The following is a 17,768-nucleotide window of genomic DNA, read 5'->3' as shown; positions in this document are numbered from 1 at the left end:
GTACTGGTTGATGTCTATTGCATGCCGAATGTTCCTGGAGAGGAGCCTATATTTGAAGCCTTGTGTACTCTGTTCTCAGCATCAGTGGGTCGTGCTTGGCAAGAGTTAGCTGTGTTTATTCCAGCATGTTATGCCAGGTGTGGTGGTTACTCTAATGGTTTATTTAAATATTATGTATACTGATAAAAACAATGAATAGGAAAACAGTAGTTTCTGTGAAAACTAATGCTTTGAAAAATTGAATGCTCTTGAAAGTTTCAATAAAGGTAAAATGCTAAAAATACTATTCTTGGATTAGAAACATAAACACTGGGAAGAAATATAAAAATCCTGCAGTCTACAATCAATGGGCTTCATAAGTACCTCTAAATTCTTGATCTGTTTCTTAAAAATTGATTTCACCTTATTACATTTTGGGGTGGTTACTTTATTGATATTATTAATGCAACTTCAAAGTCAAAAGTCATAAAAATGGGAACTGATATAACTATGTCAAAGATTGGTCAATGAACATTATATCTTGTAGATTTAGAAAATTCAGGGAACTTATAAATACCTAGAGAGCTTTAAGATTTCTATTGAACTTTTTGAAAAGCCTATGAAATGGTCTAACAGTGAGGTCTACTTTTTCTGGAATCCTAAATTTAATCTTAGGTGAATGTCTTAAAATAATTCTTTTCCTTAACCAAAATTTCCAATTAACCTATTCAACATAGGGTCTTTAGAATTGATAAACACAGCATCTACCATTTATTTTACATGAGAATATGCTATAAATATTGCTTTATCCCCCCCTTTTACTGACTATATTGTGAATGTAATTCCAAGTCATTGATTCCTATGTTACTGCTAATGTCTGCCCAGTCCCTCCAATTGAAATTCTATTTATGCTTTCTCTTATTTACCACTTTAAGCTATGCATCTTTCTTGATTTCCTCTTTGCCAGGACTGACAAAGAGCTGGGAATTAGAGGTTAGAGGATGCAATGTGAACTTGACTGAAAGCGTCCTTCTTACATTAAAGGCAATTCCTCCTTAAGGTGGCCTCCCTAGTCTGAAGGACCTGGCCAGGGAGCTTGTAAACACCTAGAGAGCTTTAGATTTCTACTGAATTTTTTGAAATGGTCTGATAGCTAGGTCTACTTTTTTTGGAATCCTAAATTTATCCTTCGGTGAAACTCCTAAGTTATTTTTTTCCAGAATTTGGATAACAAATGAGGCATAATACCAAATTTAAATCACAAAGCATTTCTTAAGTTTCACTACCATTTGCCAAAACTAAAACAAACAAGAAACCCCTGTGAAATGGTACAATCCCATGAGTTAGTTTCACAGAACCTGATCTAAGATAGAAGCCAAAGAGCCTCATAGGACACTGGCTTCTTTCTGAACTGTTCAACATCTATAAAAGCTTTGAGCTGTACAGCTATTTGAAGTAGCTCGAATTTTAATCACTACTTATACATTGAGCTGGGGTGCACAAGTACAGTCAAGCACCTCATGAAATTTCAGTCAATAAAGAACCATATAGGGGCTGGGGCTGTAGCTCAGTGGTAGAGCACTTGCCTGGCACACGTGTGGCACTGGGTTCCATCCTCAGCATCACATAAAAATAAAAGGAATTGTGTCCACCTACAACTGAATCAATCAATCAATCAATCAATCAATCTATCTATAATGGACCATATACACAAAAGTGGTCCAATGAGACTGTATCAGCTAGTGATGCTGAAGCCATTGTAGTTTTGTAAATACACTCTGTGACACTTGCACAATAATGTCATTGTCTAATGATGCATTTCTCTCCAAATGTGTCCCTTCCTGTCAGCAGGTGCCTGCATTGTATCTCCTGAACCCTCTGGATTTGTCTTTATTTTGGGAAGCCTGAGGTTAACTACAGAGTATACTTTTCATAGCCATACAGAGAGAAAGACTTCTGGATAGCTTTTAGGAAAATGTGAGAATTTTCAGACTCTTGAAGATTATATAAGAGAAATTATGCAAACAGAATCAGAACTGTCCCCAAAAGGAAAAAGAAAAACGCTCCAGATTGGTTAGTACTATTCAGTATTTCAAACACCTCCCGTGTCTGAGGACTCCTCACAAGTGTTCTCTAACAGCTCCTTTGGCAGGATGGCATCAACACCAAGGCTATCATTATAACATTAGCTAATGAAGGGCATTCTGTGGATTAGTCTCTCAGGGAAAATCCAAACTACGAAACAAATTAGAAGAGGTTTATTGGTATTTCAACAGGTCTTCTACTTAGGAAGAACATCCCTTCCTTAGTCTGTAATATCACTTAAAAACTACTTTTAAACAATCATTTTTTTAGACTATAATGGGAAACAGCTATGCCTGAATGACAGCACCCCACAGTGTATATACCCACTCAGTATAAATCAAGGCTTCAGTTCATGTTTAGGGCACTGCACCAGGCACAATGTTTTCCATGGGGACATCTTTTACTCTGCCTGATAACTGAATTCAGTTGCAACCTTAGCATTCTTATGGCCACTCAAGACCTCAGCTATGAAGCCTGGCTGTGCAGTGAATGAACTCTGCACTTCACAAATTGGTTTTAGTACGTCTATATTCCATAGCCCATGGATCCTGGAAGATGCTAGAAAAGAATAGCTGGGAAATTCTTGGATATCCTTGTAGCACACGGACCTAATTTGAAACCATGATCACTTCCTATCAGTCACCACTATGGGCATGGGGAGGTGTTACAACACAGTAGACAGTGACATTCTTTCCTATAAAATTTTATTTATTACATAAAAAATTCTATACATTTGTTAGACTAAAATACAGTTTTCATTATAATTCTGGCAACTGAGTCAGTACACAGAGAAAACTTAGCATTAAATCAGCACTTTTTTTTTCTAGTTCATATTTCTGCACAAGAAAAACATTTCAAAGCTCCATTTCATATAAGCTCATCGTACTCTGAAGCCAGATGGAACGCCATCCAATTCAGAGCTCTTAGAAGTTAATTTCCCAGCAAGATTTGATAACTCCAGAAAGTTAATTGCTTAATATACATATTTTTAAGTCCTCTGAGAGCATAATGCTCCATCTGTAGAGTTGCACTGTGTCGACGACGACAGTCACAAACACCAGGGCTATGACTGTGTGGGGGGCATGTTCAAGCACCTACATGGTTGTTTCCCCACATGCATACAGTGTAGTGACACTGTAACAAGGAAAAAAAAATCCACATAATCCTAAGGTAAATGATCCCACACTGTGGACTTTATGGAAGGCTTAGCTGCAGTCCTCCAGTTTGTAATGGACAAAGACAGGACATGACATGAAGATTTATGACATTCTGAAATAGGATGCAGATGGGGGGCAAATGAACAAAAGGGCATCAGGAATATGTGGCACCACAATGTACTTCTCATGCTGGATCACACATCAGGAGAGCTCGATGTGCCATTTTCTGTTTATATTACCCCATACAATGGGCCAGGTTTGACACTGGATGTGAAAACACAGTGCCTGAGAGAGCAGTAGCAGGTCCCCATTATATTGACTGGTCTTTAAAATTTGGTTGCCTTATCCTAAGAGTTCTGTCCTAAAGTTAAGTTTGGAAAGGCTATGCCAAACCAGCATGTGGAAGCTGGGCCTTTGGTCTTTAGAAGAAAGGCTTTTGTCTTTGGTTGTTTTTCCTGAGCCCCTGCCATCCTGTTAGATACTCTGGACACTTTTCTACTTGCTTTCACCTTTGTTAGTAGGAAGGTTTTTTTCCTCCTGTAATGAGATCAGCTAATAATCTACTTGAATTTACTTCATTAGGTACAAGATCTATTAGAAGAGTATTAAGTAGTCATGAATATTCTGACAGTAAAAATTGAAACTCCTTTTCGTTATGGAACTCCCAGTACTCTTGTAAGGGAAAAAAGAAATTAGGAAACATCAGAATCTAGTACTACTAGGACAACCCAGTAGAAAAAAAGAGAACATTGCCTACATGATTTACCTCCAAAAATCAAAACTAGTAAAACCAAGAGGGGTCAAAAAGAAGTTCTGAGCATAGAATACAGGTAGGGGAAATTTACATAATAGTCCCCATCTCAAACCACTAGTTTTCAAAGCTATTCTATTATTGTCACATTCTAACACAATTTATGAAAAAGTCCTGACATGATTATCAGCATAATAAATAAAAAAGTCCCTTACATTTTTTTTTTTTTTAGTGGCACCCCTTCTATCTGCCCATTTATTCTAAGTCTTTTCAATGTTGATCTTAACTCACATGGAGTGATTTAACACACAGTTCTTGAGCAACAACTGAATCAAACTACATCTCCAGCTAGCAGGATGGGGATAAGGCTCATACACAAAGGTCAGAATATTCTCTTTAAAAGTCATACCTGTCTATGACAAAAGGACCTATCAAATTTAGGCTGGACTTGGCCCTTTTCTGTCTCATACAGAAACTTGTACCAGTGGTATCTCTCCATTTGCTGTTGTTGAAAGTTCATTACATCTTTTTTAGAGGTGTAGGGGACAGGAAGCTGAATTTTCTCCTTTTTCTTTAACCAGCCAGTTAGGAAATTTCCTCTGCTTTCTTCTGCCTAAGAAGGTAGGGAGTGGTCTGATGTCTAATATGTAAACCATGATCCACTGGAATCAGATCTCAACAGAACTTCAAACTCCCTTAAGGCTTCCTGCCTTCTTCATTCAAGGGCCCTTCCTGAAGAGCTGCCTTGTAGCTGCAGCACACTCACCTAGTGGTAAGTTGTGGATGTGGAGAGTTCCACAAGCTTCCCTGGAGAAGGAAGATGAGTGGACATGGGGAGTGGAGGCCCAGCCCCACTGGCACAGTGGTTCAAGGCTGCTCTAAAGAGAAGATAATCAAAAAAGGGTAAACACCTCCTTGATTTAAGTTGGGGTGGGAGAAGCTGGGGAAACACATTTTAAATTTCTACTCCCAGCATCTACTCCAATTTTCCATTCATAATTTTTGGCAAGTATGTACTCCATACACTTGAGTTTGCTAATTTTTCATCATCTTCAACTATTCTGGGTGATACTTAAAGATATATTTTAAGACAGTGATATTCTGATGACACTATATCGCATAATGTCATATATGAGCTACAATAAAAACAAGCAAGTGTTTTAAGTAGATGGATAATTACGAAGATTTTCTATTAATTACTTCTTGGATTTTTTTTTCTATTGTTGTTCATTGAAAATTTGGTATCTTGCAAAAAGACCCCCAGAACACACAGACCCTCACACGTCTAAGGCAAGACATCTTACTATTTGTGAAAATTCAGTGTTGACCATCTTGTTATTCATTCAGATCAGGGTAGTTTCTCTATCCAAATCTGGTATTAAATTATACAAAATCTTAAGTTATAAAAAGATTCCAGACCAGAGATGAAAAGTATCATCTTAAAAGGATCTTTAGTGGACACCTAGCTGCTTCATGAGCATTTAAAATATTTAAAACAGATGTGCTATGTGCATTTAAGAGAAAGACAGTCCACAGCTTTCATAAGTTGGAAGGGACAAATGGCCCCTCAAATGTACCTGCTTTTGAATATTAAATATTGAATTCAGGTCTTAGCAATTATAAGTGGAAAAATTCTGAACATTTATAAATTAATATTCATGTGTTCGACTGGATCTTGATTAGAACACAACTAAAAGCTTCATTATTCTGAGTTCTCTGGTCTGGAGAAAATAATTTAGGTTGTAAAGCATCAAAACTGAAGAATAGCCTAATAGTTGGGTTCCTAACAATTTCATATCTTTTAAGCAAATTTTCTAGTGAATTCCCTTAGAAATACCAAACTTAAATTCTGTCCATGTAATTTACAAAAGTGGCAGTTGTTCACATAAAATTGAAACTGAATCATCATTTGTCTATTTTTATACATATAAAAATCAAGAGGGGGAGGAAGAAAGGGCTCTATAGTATTTTTATAGAAAAGAATGGCTTTATACAGAAATTCACAATGTTAAAAACTTCACATTGAAGTTTTTTTATAAGAAAGATATTTTCAAAGATTTAAATCTTGGGTTAAAATTGTCTTCTTGAATTAAAATGTGGAATATAATAATTTGGCTAAAATTTGTGAAATCTGAATGGGAAAAGTGTGCTATTTTAAATTTATTAGTATATAAAATATGATTAGTTTCTGTTTTGTTTTTAAAGATTTCTAGCTTTAAACTTCCTCTTGATACACCCAAGGTTTCTGCTTTTTCAAAGTTTAGGCGTGCCACTCAACAAAGATGAGTTAATTCCCCAAACAGTCACTGTTTATGAACAATGCCTATTTTTCCAAAGGGCTAACACGCATTTCTTAGTACACAGAGCTATATGAATATACATTTAAAGCAAAAGGATTCTGTGCTATGAATATAGCATACACAAATCTCTGCTTTATGCATTACTTATGAACCCACAATTCTCCAATATATATTCACAGACCACATCTTAACTCTCAGTAAGCATTTCTATCTGTCAGATGAAATATATAAAAAGAATACAAATATTAACCATGTCAGGTGCACTGATAAGCTTCCAGACTCTGAAGATTTTTTTTTTTTTCTTTTCAAAGTAGCCAAAGAAAGCGATAGCAAACTTACTTATTGAGAAGTGAACATTTTTTGAAGGAAACTTCTTAGAGGCTGTGTTAAGGCTATTGGAAACTCCAATTCAAATGATAAGGTTTCTGAACAAAAGCAACATAAAATAAATTGTTCAATCACTGTAACTGACAGCTCTGGTTTTGGAACTAATCCCACAATACTACTTTGCATGTTAGGAAACCTCTTGAAGTAGCCTTTAGTAAGTAGTGAGTGAGTCTGCATGGTGGAAATGTTTGAAGGCTCAGGGGTACTATATGGCCTTGCAAATATCTGGTGCACGCAATTCCTGTGGTTGTTTTAGTAAGAGGGAAAGAGAGGTATTATTCTGTGTTAAAGGAGCTCAGGAACAGGATAAAGGGGTTAGCTCCTCATCGCTTACTACTGGGTTAAATTCTGAAATTGCCTTGGGAAGGCAAGAGAGCCCTTGGCAGATACCAAGGTCAATGGTGTTGGAAGAACTTATAATCAGGGGCTTAAAGCCCTTCACTGGAGGGATGGGGGGAGAAGAAAAGAGTAAGAGATCATTTCTGTAAAGAAGAAACATATTTCCAGCATAATTTTTAAATAGACTCAATAAGTCCCCCCTCCTTAACCATTATGGAAAAAGTTTAGGACCAACACACAGTTAAGCTACTTAAGTTGCAGTGACGTAGGACTTAATTATCCTGTATGACAGGATAAAAACTTTAATCTTAAACATTAACAATTGCACTAAGTGGTTTAGATCAACAATCTACTTTGAACTCTGCTCATTCATGCAAAGATTATACAATCTCAGTGTCCTTGTTAAATTACTATTTTTTTTTATTATTATTGCACTGGTAAAGCCTCCAATTGAAGATGGGTTTCTTGGACTTACACTGAAATTGAACCTTTTACCTTCCCCTATTATATTACAGCATAGTTTATTTTTGAGGAAGTAATCTATAAGGTCTAAACTATATGCCAGAGTATTAACTATCTGATGGCAGAAACCACAGTGACACTCTGGACAGTACTATCATTTACAATAGGGGACCCTAACTAGAACTCTAGAGATAGGACTCCTATAGACCGTTTTGTAGAACCATCACAGAAAAGGACATGAACCACAACATAGAATCAATGGTTTATAAAATTTTTCAGGTATCCACATTTCACAGATAATTTCTGATCTTCATCTATTCTTCTCACTTGGGCAGAAGATGGAGGCAGTGAGCAAATAGCAATAAGGCAGCCCACAGCTAGCTGAAGAATGATTTGCAATGAATGAAGGAGGCAGCAGAAATATCTGAACATAACTGCAAAACATTTGAATATTGCTGAAAAGCCTCTAGGAGGCTTTATCAAATTAATCAAGGAATGAAGCACATGTGAGAGTGAGAGATATATCAAATATCTCTCTATGTGTGCCTGTGTAATATATATGCACATTTGCATATATTTATATGGCACACAAATTTACTTAGGGAAAACAGCCTAGAAATTAATTTGGAACTCAAAGGACATGGTTACACATAGATCATAATTTCTAAACACAATGTTAGTAATAACAAAATTTATTTGTAAAACAGGACCTGTTATATAAAATGGCACACAATCAAGTTATACAAAAATACAAAATTTCTTTCTGATTACAGTTCTAGTTGCAAATGATAATTAGAAAGCATTCCTGGTGGCTTCCAAATAGCTGAGATTGCGAGCACATGAAACAGGGGGCAGCAAAAGTCCATGATGCAGGGATGTCCAAGTGAGTAGAACCTAGTTTCCAAGTTCAAGACTTCTGTCAGGTCACTTTGGAGGAAGACCTCTGAAAATAGCTAGCTCCCGAAATGTCTTCCGTTTTGATACCCATCTTCCAGACTTGCCAACTCTAAATTTATTTCCCAATTTTCTGAATGTCCAAAATCTGTGTGGCTATGGAACAGACAATATTCTGAATTTTCTTACATGATTTGCTCTCTCACCTATTTGGACAGTTGTTAGTTACATAATTATATTTATTCCATTTCAAATGATATAAAAGAGTACAGTGACACTGTTTGGCGACACTAGATGTTAAATGTTAACTTCTGGAGAATTACTTTTTCAAAATAGCTACGCTCATAATGTTGGTTTCCCAGATCTTGCTAAGACATGAACTCTTAATTGTGTGTATAAGTTGTTTTTTTTAAAATCCAGATTCTTATTGCAAATATTCTGAAAAATCAGAAATGTTACATGAGCTTTGAAAAAGAAACCAAGGCATTTAGCAAATTTTAGCCTAGCTAGATAAAGAACACGGATACTTGAAAAAAAATACAATTTACCTTTTGCAGCAATTTAAAGGTCCAACCCTTTGAAAGGAAGCACATTAGCAAACAGCTGTTTATTAAGCCCTAGTGACATTAATTGTATGCATTTCCATAATACCAGTCTACTTCGCTGTCTAATTCTGATAGGAGGCAATGCTTTCTTTCAAAAGATTCTCCTTCCATGGAATGATAAAATGCTGAGGCTTTTTTTTTTTTGTTTTTGTTTTTTTGTTTTTTTGTACAGAGCCTGTATTTAGTGCAATAAGTTTAAAAAATTTGCTCTGAAATATTTACTTTACATTAACAAAAATAGCCTTTTTTAAAAAAATTGTAACAAAAAGGAGTTATCGCATAAACAGATCATGAATTATTCTTAGCAAATTACACTTTTTTTTTTCTTAAAGCATTCACCATTACAATAAGCAGAACAATGGAATATTAGCCATTCATATCTGGTAAGCTTCAGGAATTAAAAAAAAAACCCAAAAAAACCCCAAGCCCACTCCCAAACATAAAGAACATTCACACTTGAGGATCAAAATATTAACCAATTCTTTAGTTAAACATTGTAGAACTCTGGATACGCAATGGATTGCCAAGGAGAGGAGCACCTGCCAGTGTTTTTTCAGATTTTATAGCAAGCATTTGAATAAAATGGCCGTTTAACCCTAAGCCACTGTTTCCTCTGAAGCAGAAGCCCAAGCACTGGAATTTTCAATGCTTTATGTTCCGGGTTTCTATCCCTTTTTTATTCCTCCCAGCATTCGTTAATCTACAAATCAATACATAGAAAATTAAAGGCTAAACTTGCTGGGTGCCCCAGCTTCCTTTCAAATCAGGCACACAAATGTGTGGAGGATGTTACTAAAATGTGGAAAAAAAAAAAAAAGACAAAATGTAAGAAAAGAGTTTGCATAAGAAAGATTATCTACCCTTTTCTTTTTTCCTACTTTCTTTTATAGAAGCATTAGGGTAAACTACAAATACCTGAGGAGTTGGTTACTTTTTAATGTTGGCTGACAAATGTATGAGCTATTATGAAAATTCCCATAATGGGTCCACCTGTTATGTTTCTAAAAGTAAAATGACATGGCTTCTTTGATTGGGGAAAACTGATTGCAGAAATTGCTTATTTATCTGAAAGCACATGAGTCCTAGGCACTAGGACTCACGCCTCAGTAAAATAAGATCTTTATTTTATACACACGTCAGGGAAATCACCCCTGAATAAACTTTAGACAAGAATTTGGTACAATAATTTTATCTAATTTAAGTGACTAAAGTTAAAATCTCCTCTAAGTTATTAAAAATGTTAATCAGATATGAATCTAACATTTCCATTAAGACAATTACAATTGAAAACATTAAATGACGGAAGTTGCCTTGTAAAAGCCACCCGTATGAAAGGAGTACATGTTTGACAAAAATAAGCATAAAAAAGGTATTAAATCCCTGTTCCTTTTCTCTGATTTTGGCTGATTATGTGTGTGTGTGTATATACATATACATATATATACACACATACATATACATATATACACACACCCACACACACAAATACATAGTTATGTGTATATATTGTTTTGGAATGTCAATGGGTTCCATAACCGTCGGCTAGGTTCAAGCAGAACTTGCTCCCGAAGCCTAGAAAACAAAGTCATACAGAGTATAATCTTAGACAATTACCATTAAAAGGAGATCATGAATGATGTTACAGATACACATGGTTACAGACAGTAAAAGAGCAAAATGGATTGAGACTCCTTCTCCCTGCCCCTGTATTCTTGGGGCTGAAATTCCTATGAATGTTGAAGGTCACATTTCCTTTAGGATCATCTCGGAGATATGCACAGCATCCTTTTCTGGCCTATGTCTCTATAGAGCCCAGGTCTCCTCCTCCTTTTTCCCTGTAAGTTCTAACCTATACAATAGCAGACGGCGAGATTTTCCTAAACCTCTTCATCACGTTTGGTAAATTTTTCTAAAATAAATTTTAAGGAACTGTAGGAAGACCTGATAGATCTTTAAACTTTCTGAACTTGTGAGGCTCTTTTAAGAAAAATTCCAAGAATACTGGCAGTTCTCCTAGTTAGTTCAATGATCCCCTGTCAAAAGGAAAAATTTAAACCTCACTTTCCTGAACATTATCTTATAGGCTAAAAATAAACCCTAAGTTAAAATACCCCATATTCAAGAAGAAGGCAGACAGCAGAAGTGTTTCTAGACATATTACAAAATAGGCATGATACTCTTCCACAGAACTTATCATCTAAGAGAATAATGTGAGCAAATACAAATAAGCAAATGTACAATCTACTAAGCCCCAAACTTTGGGGGCAGTTTCTTTGATAATTCTTTATGACAAAGGGGATAGTGATGGTAGGGGTCAATCCTAATCATGCATACTGAGTGTGAGAGAGAAGAAAGATATGGTACTAATGCTTAAAAAATAAAGCTACTCTGGTCAGGTGTGGTGGTGCAAACCTATAATCCTAGTAGCTCAGGAAGCTGAGGCAGCAGAATTGAAAGTTCAAAAAGCAACTTAGTGAGACTCGAACTTAAAATCAAATATTAAAAAAAGTGCTAGGAATGTGGCTCAGTGGTTAAGTGCCTCTGGGTTCAAACCCCAGGGCCCCAAACAAACAAACAAACAAACAAACCTACTCTGTGAGCAACATTTCACATTTCTCTCTTCTGGAATTTTAAAACTACTTAAAACATCACTCTTAGGTACCAAAATAATGCAATGTCTGAAGCATCAAAAGAACAATGCACAGAAAAGATGTATCTGGGGACACAGTGGAGGAGGGTTTTTGCCATTCCTTGGTAGGCAATGAACTGATGAACAACATAAAATGAAAACAAAAACTGAAAGAAGATTTAAATGCATTGTTGGGTTAAAAGACACTGGTTTAAAACTGAAAATACTCTTAGGAAAAAAACTCTTCCTAAAATTTTTGGTTTCTGGCAGAATGCCACATAACTTGGGCCATTCTCTTGGGATTATTGCCTATAAATTAGGGGTAAAAAAAAGGGATATTTGCATTTTAGTCGACCACAATTCATCTATAATTTACTAAAGAATAATATGGAAATATATACCAGGATGTGGCCAAATTAGTTAAATCTCAGCTTCTAAATATTTCTCCCTTTACTAGAGAATGCTTTAATCAAAGTCTCAATCACTGGAAAGACAGAAGAAGAGGGAAAAGCAAATTGATATTTTAAGATTTTATGTATGTCTTTTTAAGTTTTAGGCTTGAAATCTTTATTTCCTGAGCAATGAGGACAACCCAGAAACAGGGGGAAAGAAGCTTTCCTGAGTCCTCCCTTCCACCACAGGGTGGGCAGCATCTTTGCTGTTGTCCTGATTAGCAGGACAACATACCTGCTGGAGACATCTGTGGTTAGGCCACAGTGAGGATGTCTATAGCAAAAGCAACTCAGGATTTGCATGCTGATTAACTTTAATTTGTTTTTTTCAAATTAGAGTAGAGTGGGAATATGTATAAAATTGCCAGAGAAATTCAATCTTTTCACAAGTAAACTGGGAGAAGACCAGATAGTCTTACTTAGAGGGAATGTGGGTGTTGATGGAAACAGCCTTGTTTGCTACCAAAAAAGAAAGAAAGAAAGAACAAAAGGAAGAAAAATAGCTTAAGAAACAAAGAAGGTACAATCCAGGCAACAGAAGAAAAAAATCAGCAAAGGGCAAAAGACCACAATGTAAACAGAACATTATTTATAAAAAGGAGGAATATGAACTTTTAGCAAGTTGAAAGGAATTGGTACTACCACTTTTCAAAATGATAAAAATCAAACCGTCCCCAAATGTTCAGATGGATGAAAACTTAAAATTGACAGTTAAAAAAAAAAAAAAATAGAGAAACAGCAGTTGCATCTTAGGGACAAAACTGTCCCCCCTAGCCCCATGACACTGGAGAAGATGCTGTTCCTTTCAGCTTACTTTTACAGAAAGTGGTCTCAGCTGTGACAAGAACTCTGCCATCCAAGTGATGGGTAAGCACACAAACAGAAAAAGCAGCACATCCTGCGTGATACAGATAACAAAAGCTTCTCCTGAAGAAGTGCAGTCAGTGAAGACAGAGATAGAGAAGAAGTGAAAGTGAAATTCTCGGAGGGCGGCCGCCTCCTCATCTCCACCTACCATCGGCTTTAGCTCTCTGGCATCAGCGACGCCTCCCTTACCAGCTTCCTTCATTGCCTTCCTACTGTTTTCCACAAACTCCTGCAAAATATGGACCACGTGGCATCAATGTTCAGATAGTTTCAGATTTTGGTCAGTAGATGAATTCTAAAGAACATTTGCATATTTGACTCAATCTTGGTATAGCAGTAGATAACATATAGTATTATACATGACAGCTGCTAAATTTGTAGGGATGGATTGTAATCTGCTGTCGTAAAAATCTTCTTTCCATCCATGTACTATGGCAATCTCATCAAGGGTCCAGGAGTTAGCATTAGTTCTATTCTGGAAAGAAAAAACACCTAACATTTTTAAGAGACTATTTTTCTATACTTAGAATATTGCGCTATTTTTTTCCATATTAAGGTTAAATGAAAAAAGAACAATTTATTTCATAAGTCTCCACTTTTAAAAGACCCAAGGAGGTAAAAGCAATAATACTGCTGAGCATAATCTACATTTTTTTAAACACCTAAACTATAAATATGCTACTTAAAAAATGTCTACCTGGTTTTGACATCACTTCCTAAAGCAAGAGTCTAGAACTTGTGGTCAGAAGTAGTTAAAATAGAAGTATGCCCCAAAGGAAACATTTCTATTCTGTCAAAGTTTATGGAACACTTCCTCATCCTTATCATTATCATTCATACAGAGTAAACTGAACAGAAAAAAACCTATTTTTTACTCTGCTTTTGATCAGTAGCTTAAAAAAAAAACAACATTTTCTAAATGCTTTAATCACAAGAGAGATGCAGTGCTCCTAAATCACATCCATTATGAAAACAACCAGTTAGAATTAATTTAGGCATTAGGAAAATGTCCAAAATTTAGTTGATGATTTTCTCAGTAAAAGTGATAATTAGTACCAAATAGGTCAGCTAAAGCATTTGGATTTTTGCTATTGAAACAAATCTAGTTCATTTATTAATATACTTATTTTCAATTTAACTGGGCAAATCATGCTCTTGGAAAATAAGTTATTATTTTAGTATTTTCTTTTTAATATTACCTATTTTGGAGAAAGGAATATTTCACCTCATTATTAAAAAATACCTTTAATCTTGTATCATTTAACACTGAAGAAAATAGTACTTAAACCATTTTAACATGGTATTAATTCAGAATTTAGTTTAGGGGATCTACAGAGGTTACCTAACTATAAAAAACATCTGAATAAAGTATCTGTGTAAAGATGCAGATGTAGACTAATATGAAAATACAAAACAACATATTGATCACAAGTCAGTTGTCTGTATTCATTAAGAAATGCCCTCAGTTTAGACTAGTATTTTTAGGGCAATGACTTTTAACTAGGGTTGACAGCAATAGCATTTCGAAAGGTGGTGACTGGTGAAGGACAGGTACTAGCAAACAAGACATTTTTGTCCTTAAGCCCCATTTCAGGAAAAGGTACTTAGAACAGCAGTGGCCCAGTGTTCTAATTCAAGGGCTACAAGGCAAATTTAAAAGTCCATTCAAATCTGTCTAACTTCAGAGAGTAGCATCAGAGTCTAGGACAGTGTGTATTTAGGACCACTAATGAGTATGGCTCAGCTGGGTGGATCTGAAATGATCTTTGTGCCAGGAAGGCCTTCTTCCCTGATTTCTTCATGCATAGTCTCATTCATGAGTGAGTGCTACAGATTTAATTCTGAATTATTCTGTTGCATATAGTGGGAATTAAATATGGAGAATGATTTGCAAAATATTTTTATTAGTATTTTTGTTCCTCTAGCAGCAGAGGGCATTTTTGAAGTACTTACCATCAGCACTTTATCCATATAGAATTCTCTGCCAGGACTCCCATCATTGTATTTTGTATCAATGGCAAAACACAAGAATAACACATCCACTACCATTTCGTAAATGGACAGGAAGCAATGAGCGACTAGGAAAGCAAAGAGGCAGACGATGATCAGAGGCAGCACCCATACTGTGTAATCCTGCTGGTAGTTGAGCAGCATAATCCCAGCCAAACCTGTGCTGCAGACTATCAGCACCTGAAGCAGAGAGAGCAAAGAGCACACTTAATATTCTATTGTAGAAAACCACCATTTCTTCATCACTTGCAAACTTAAAATTCTCTTTACTGTTATAAAGGATGGTTGCAAAGGGTCATGCCATCTCAAATTAAGAAGTACAGCTGGATATGGTGGTGCGCGCCTGTAATCCCAGCCACTTGGGAGGCTGAGGCAGGAGGATCCCAAGTTTGAAGTCAGCTTCAGCAATTTAGTGAGAACCCATCTCAAAAAATAAAAAGAGCTGGCAATGTAACTCATTGATAGAGCACACTGGGAGCAAACTTCAGGTAAAAAAGTGTAATTTGGGGCTGGGGTTGTGGCTTAATGGTAGAGCACTCGTCTAATATGTGCAGGGTGCTGGGTTCGATCCTTAGCACCACACAAAAATAAAATAAAGGTATTGTGTCTAACTAAAAAACAAAACTTTTTTAAAAAAAGTTTTAAAAAATAATTCATAATACCCATATACACAGTTGTACATTTATTTATATATACATCATAGAATACAAATTTAAAAATCATACTTTAAATGATTTTGGTTTACGGTAAAGAAAACACAATTTTCCAAATATTATGTTGGTCCTTCTTTAGAATCTGTGGCAATTTTTAAGATAAATATATGCATATTTAAAAAAATTATACATACTCTTAGTGCTCAGCAAAAAACTACTGACATTGGTATTGGTATGTATTTTTCCTTGGTATTCTTACATATATGAAATCCTATTATAAAAACAAATCAAAATGCTCTTCATTAATATTTATAGCATCATTATAAGTGCTTCATAAATACTCCACTACATAATTTCACCTTATGGGTGATTTAAAATTTATTTACTCATTCTCCTTCCTGTTTGAGATTTATATTGTTTTAAGATATAAATGATGCTGTAACAAACATCTCTATTCTTAGAAAATTTCCTCTGTTTTGTATTTTACTTTATGTAGATATGTGGCAAATTTTTAAAACTTTCTATGAAGTTTAGATTTGAATTGTGAAGAAAAGGTTGCCAAAAACACCCATGCTAGAAAAATAAGAGAAATAACTAATGTGTTTATTGTCAGAAAACTCTATTATGATATTTCATCATTTTATACATCACATTTTCAGTGTTTTATGGTTATTTAAATACATTTTAGTTAAGCTTTCCAATAACTTAATAATAGTTTATGGTAAACAGCAATCCCACTTGGTAGATTGTGAAACATGCTCAGAGATTCTAGCCAATGTGTGCAAGGTCACAGAGCAGGGAAAAGAACAGATTCCATTCAATAAAGGACTTAAAATGCCAACCACTGCTCTTTCTAGATAAAAACTTAGCAAATACTTGAATACTAGTAATGGATTGTACTGAATCCTAGATACACACTTCCCTAGCCCTTTAATTACCCTAACATCACACACTAAATAAAGGAAATGAAGGAGTACTCTAGACTCACAGCCACTTTTCCTTACCTAGTGCTTAGGACAGGCAAACTCCTACATATTCCCTCTGTTTATCAACATAAAAGCACCTCTCATTCACTGTTATCTCAACCATGAGTTATAATGCATTAGAAAATACATTGGTTCAACTATAAATCAATCCCTCTCAGATACTTTTATGGGGCAAATCTGGGTTTGCCCAAGTTTTGGAAGACCCCTCCCACCATTTTTATGGCAATATACCTATGAATCACCTCTTACAGTGGCTTATTTTCTGGGGTGGTTTTCACAGATGGTTAATTACATTCATTTGCGTTCCCTCTTGTGGTTTCAATTTTAGAATGAGTTATTTCTTATACTGTCTTTAAGTTTTATATATCTACCCTATTAGAGGGCTGGGGTTCTTTATGCCCTTATGATGCTCCTAAAAGTCAAACCACATTGGAAATGCTAAAGTCAACTATAGGAAGAAGGTGTGGCTCAAACAAAGTAGATGAGACAAAAATTGAGATTGAAGCCTGGATATTATGTCATGTGAGAAAAAACTTCAAGAACCAGTGATGGTTAGGTAAAAAAGTCAAAGAAATGTATGTCATGCATTTATTGAAGCAAGATATAATAATGGTTCTCAAACTATAGAGAAGCTAGGAATGCAGATTTCTGGACTCTGAACCCAAGAGTCTGATTCATTGAATGTGAAATAAAGCCCAGCAAAATGCATTTGAAAAATATCTCAGGCACTGATAAGGTACACAGCATATATCTCAAGAAATGCTGGTCTAGATCTGTGATCTCCACGATGGGGTACATGTGCTCTAACATGTATTCAACAGAATCATCTGGAACTTCTATTTCTATTTCTCATACATTTAAAATTTCCTTTTTTAGTACGCTTTATAATGCACCAATTAGTAGGAGCTGTATACATGTCACCAATAAATAAAGGTAAATGTGTTGGGGAATTGTGCTCAAATTCGTTATCTAATAGGGCATGTGATTTTAAAAGTTGAGGTACTCCTGTTATAGAGGACAAGTTATTGGGGATACAGCAGAAGAGATTCAAATACAGGGTAGGGTGTAAGAATCAGGAAGGAGAGAGGATGCTAGTTTTAGAGTTTTACAGATGTAGGTTTGAATTATTTGAGTTATTACTTTAACTTTGTGACTTTAAGCAAGTTCATTTAACCTTTCTGATCCTATTTTTCCATCTTCAAAAGAGACAAC

At 35.5% G+C, this 17,768-nt stretch overlaps 1 protein-coding gene across 3 annotated transcripts in view; it reads right to left on the bottom strand.

The window, feature by feature from the left end:
• The window catches only part of Slc44a1 (solute carrier family 44 member 1), a 186,160-nt gene that overhangs the window by 40,395 nt on the left and 127,997 nt on the right, over positions 1-17,768 (bottom strand). The window contains exons 14-16 of one of the 3 annotated variants that reach the window (XM_027942968.3): positions 14,861-15,097; positions 13,056-13,136; positions 8,137-10,531 (exon numbers count right to left, since the gene is read on the bottom strand). In XM_027942968.3, the coding sequence (XP_027798769.1) occupies positions 10,508-10,531; positions 13,056-13,136; positions 14,861-15,097 (342 nt within the window). In that variant the 3' untranslated portion in view covers positions 8,137-10,507. Of the gene's footprint in view, positions 1-8,136; positions 10,532-12,830; positions 13,137-14,860; positions 15,098-17,768 lie in introns of those variants that run through there. The other 2 variants (XM_027942969.3, XM_027942967.3) reach the window with 2 other exon arrangements.

Source organism: Marmota flaviventris, chromosome 13 (genome assembly GCF_047511675.1).
Source record: "Marmota flaviventris isolate mMarFla1 chromosome 13, mMarFla1.hap1, whole genome shotgun sequence".
Classification (NCBI taxonomy): Eukaryota; Metazoa; Chordata; class Mammalia; order Rodentia; family Sciuridae; genus Marmota; species Marmota flaviventris.
Note: the sequence above shows the minus strand (reverse complement) of the source record. Positions and strands in the feature narration are given on the sequence as shown.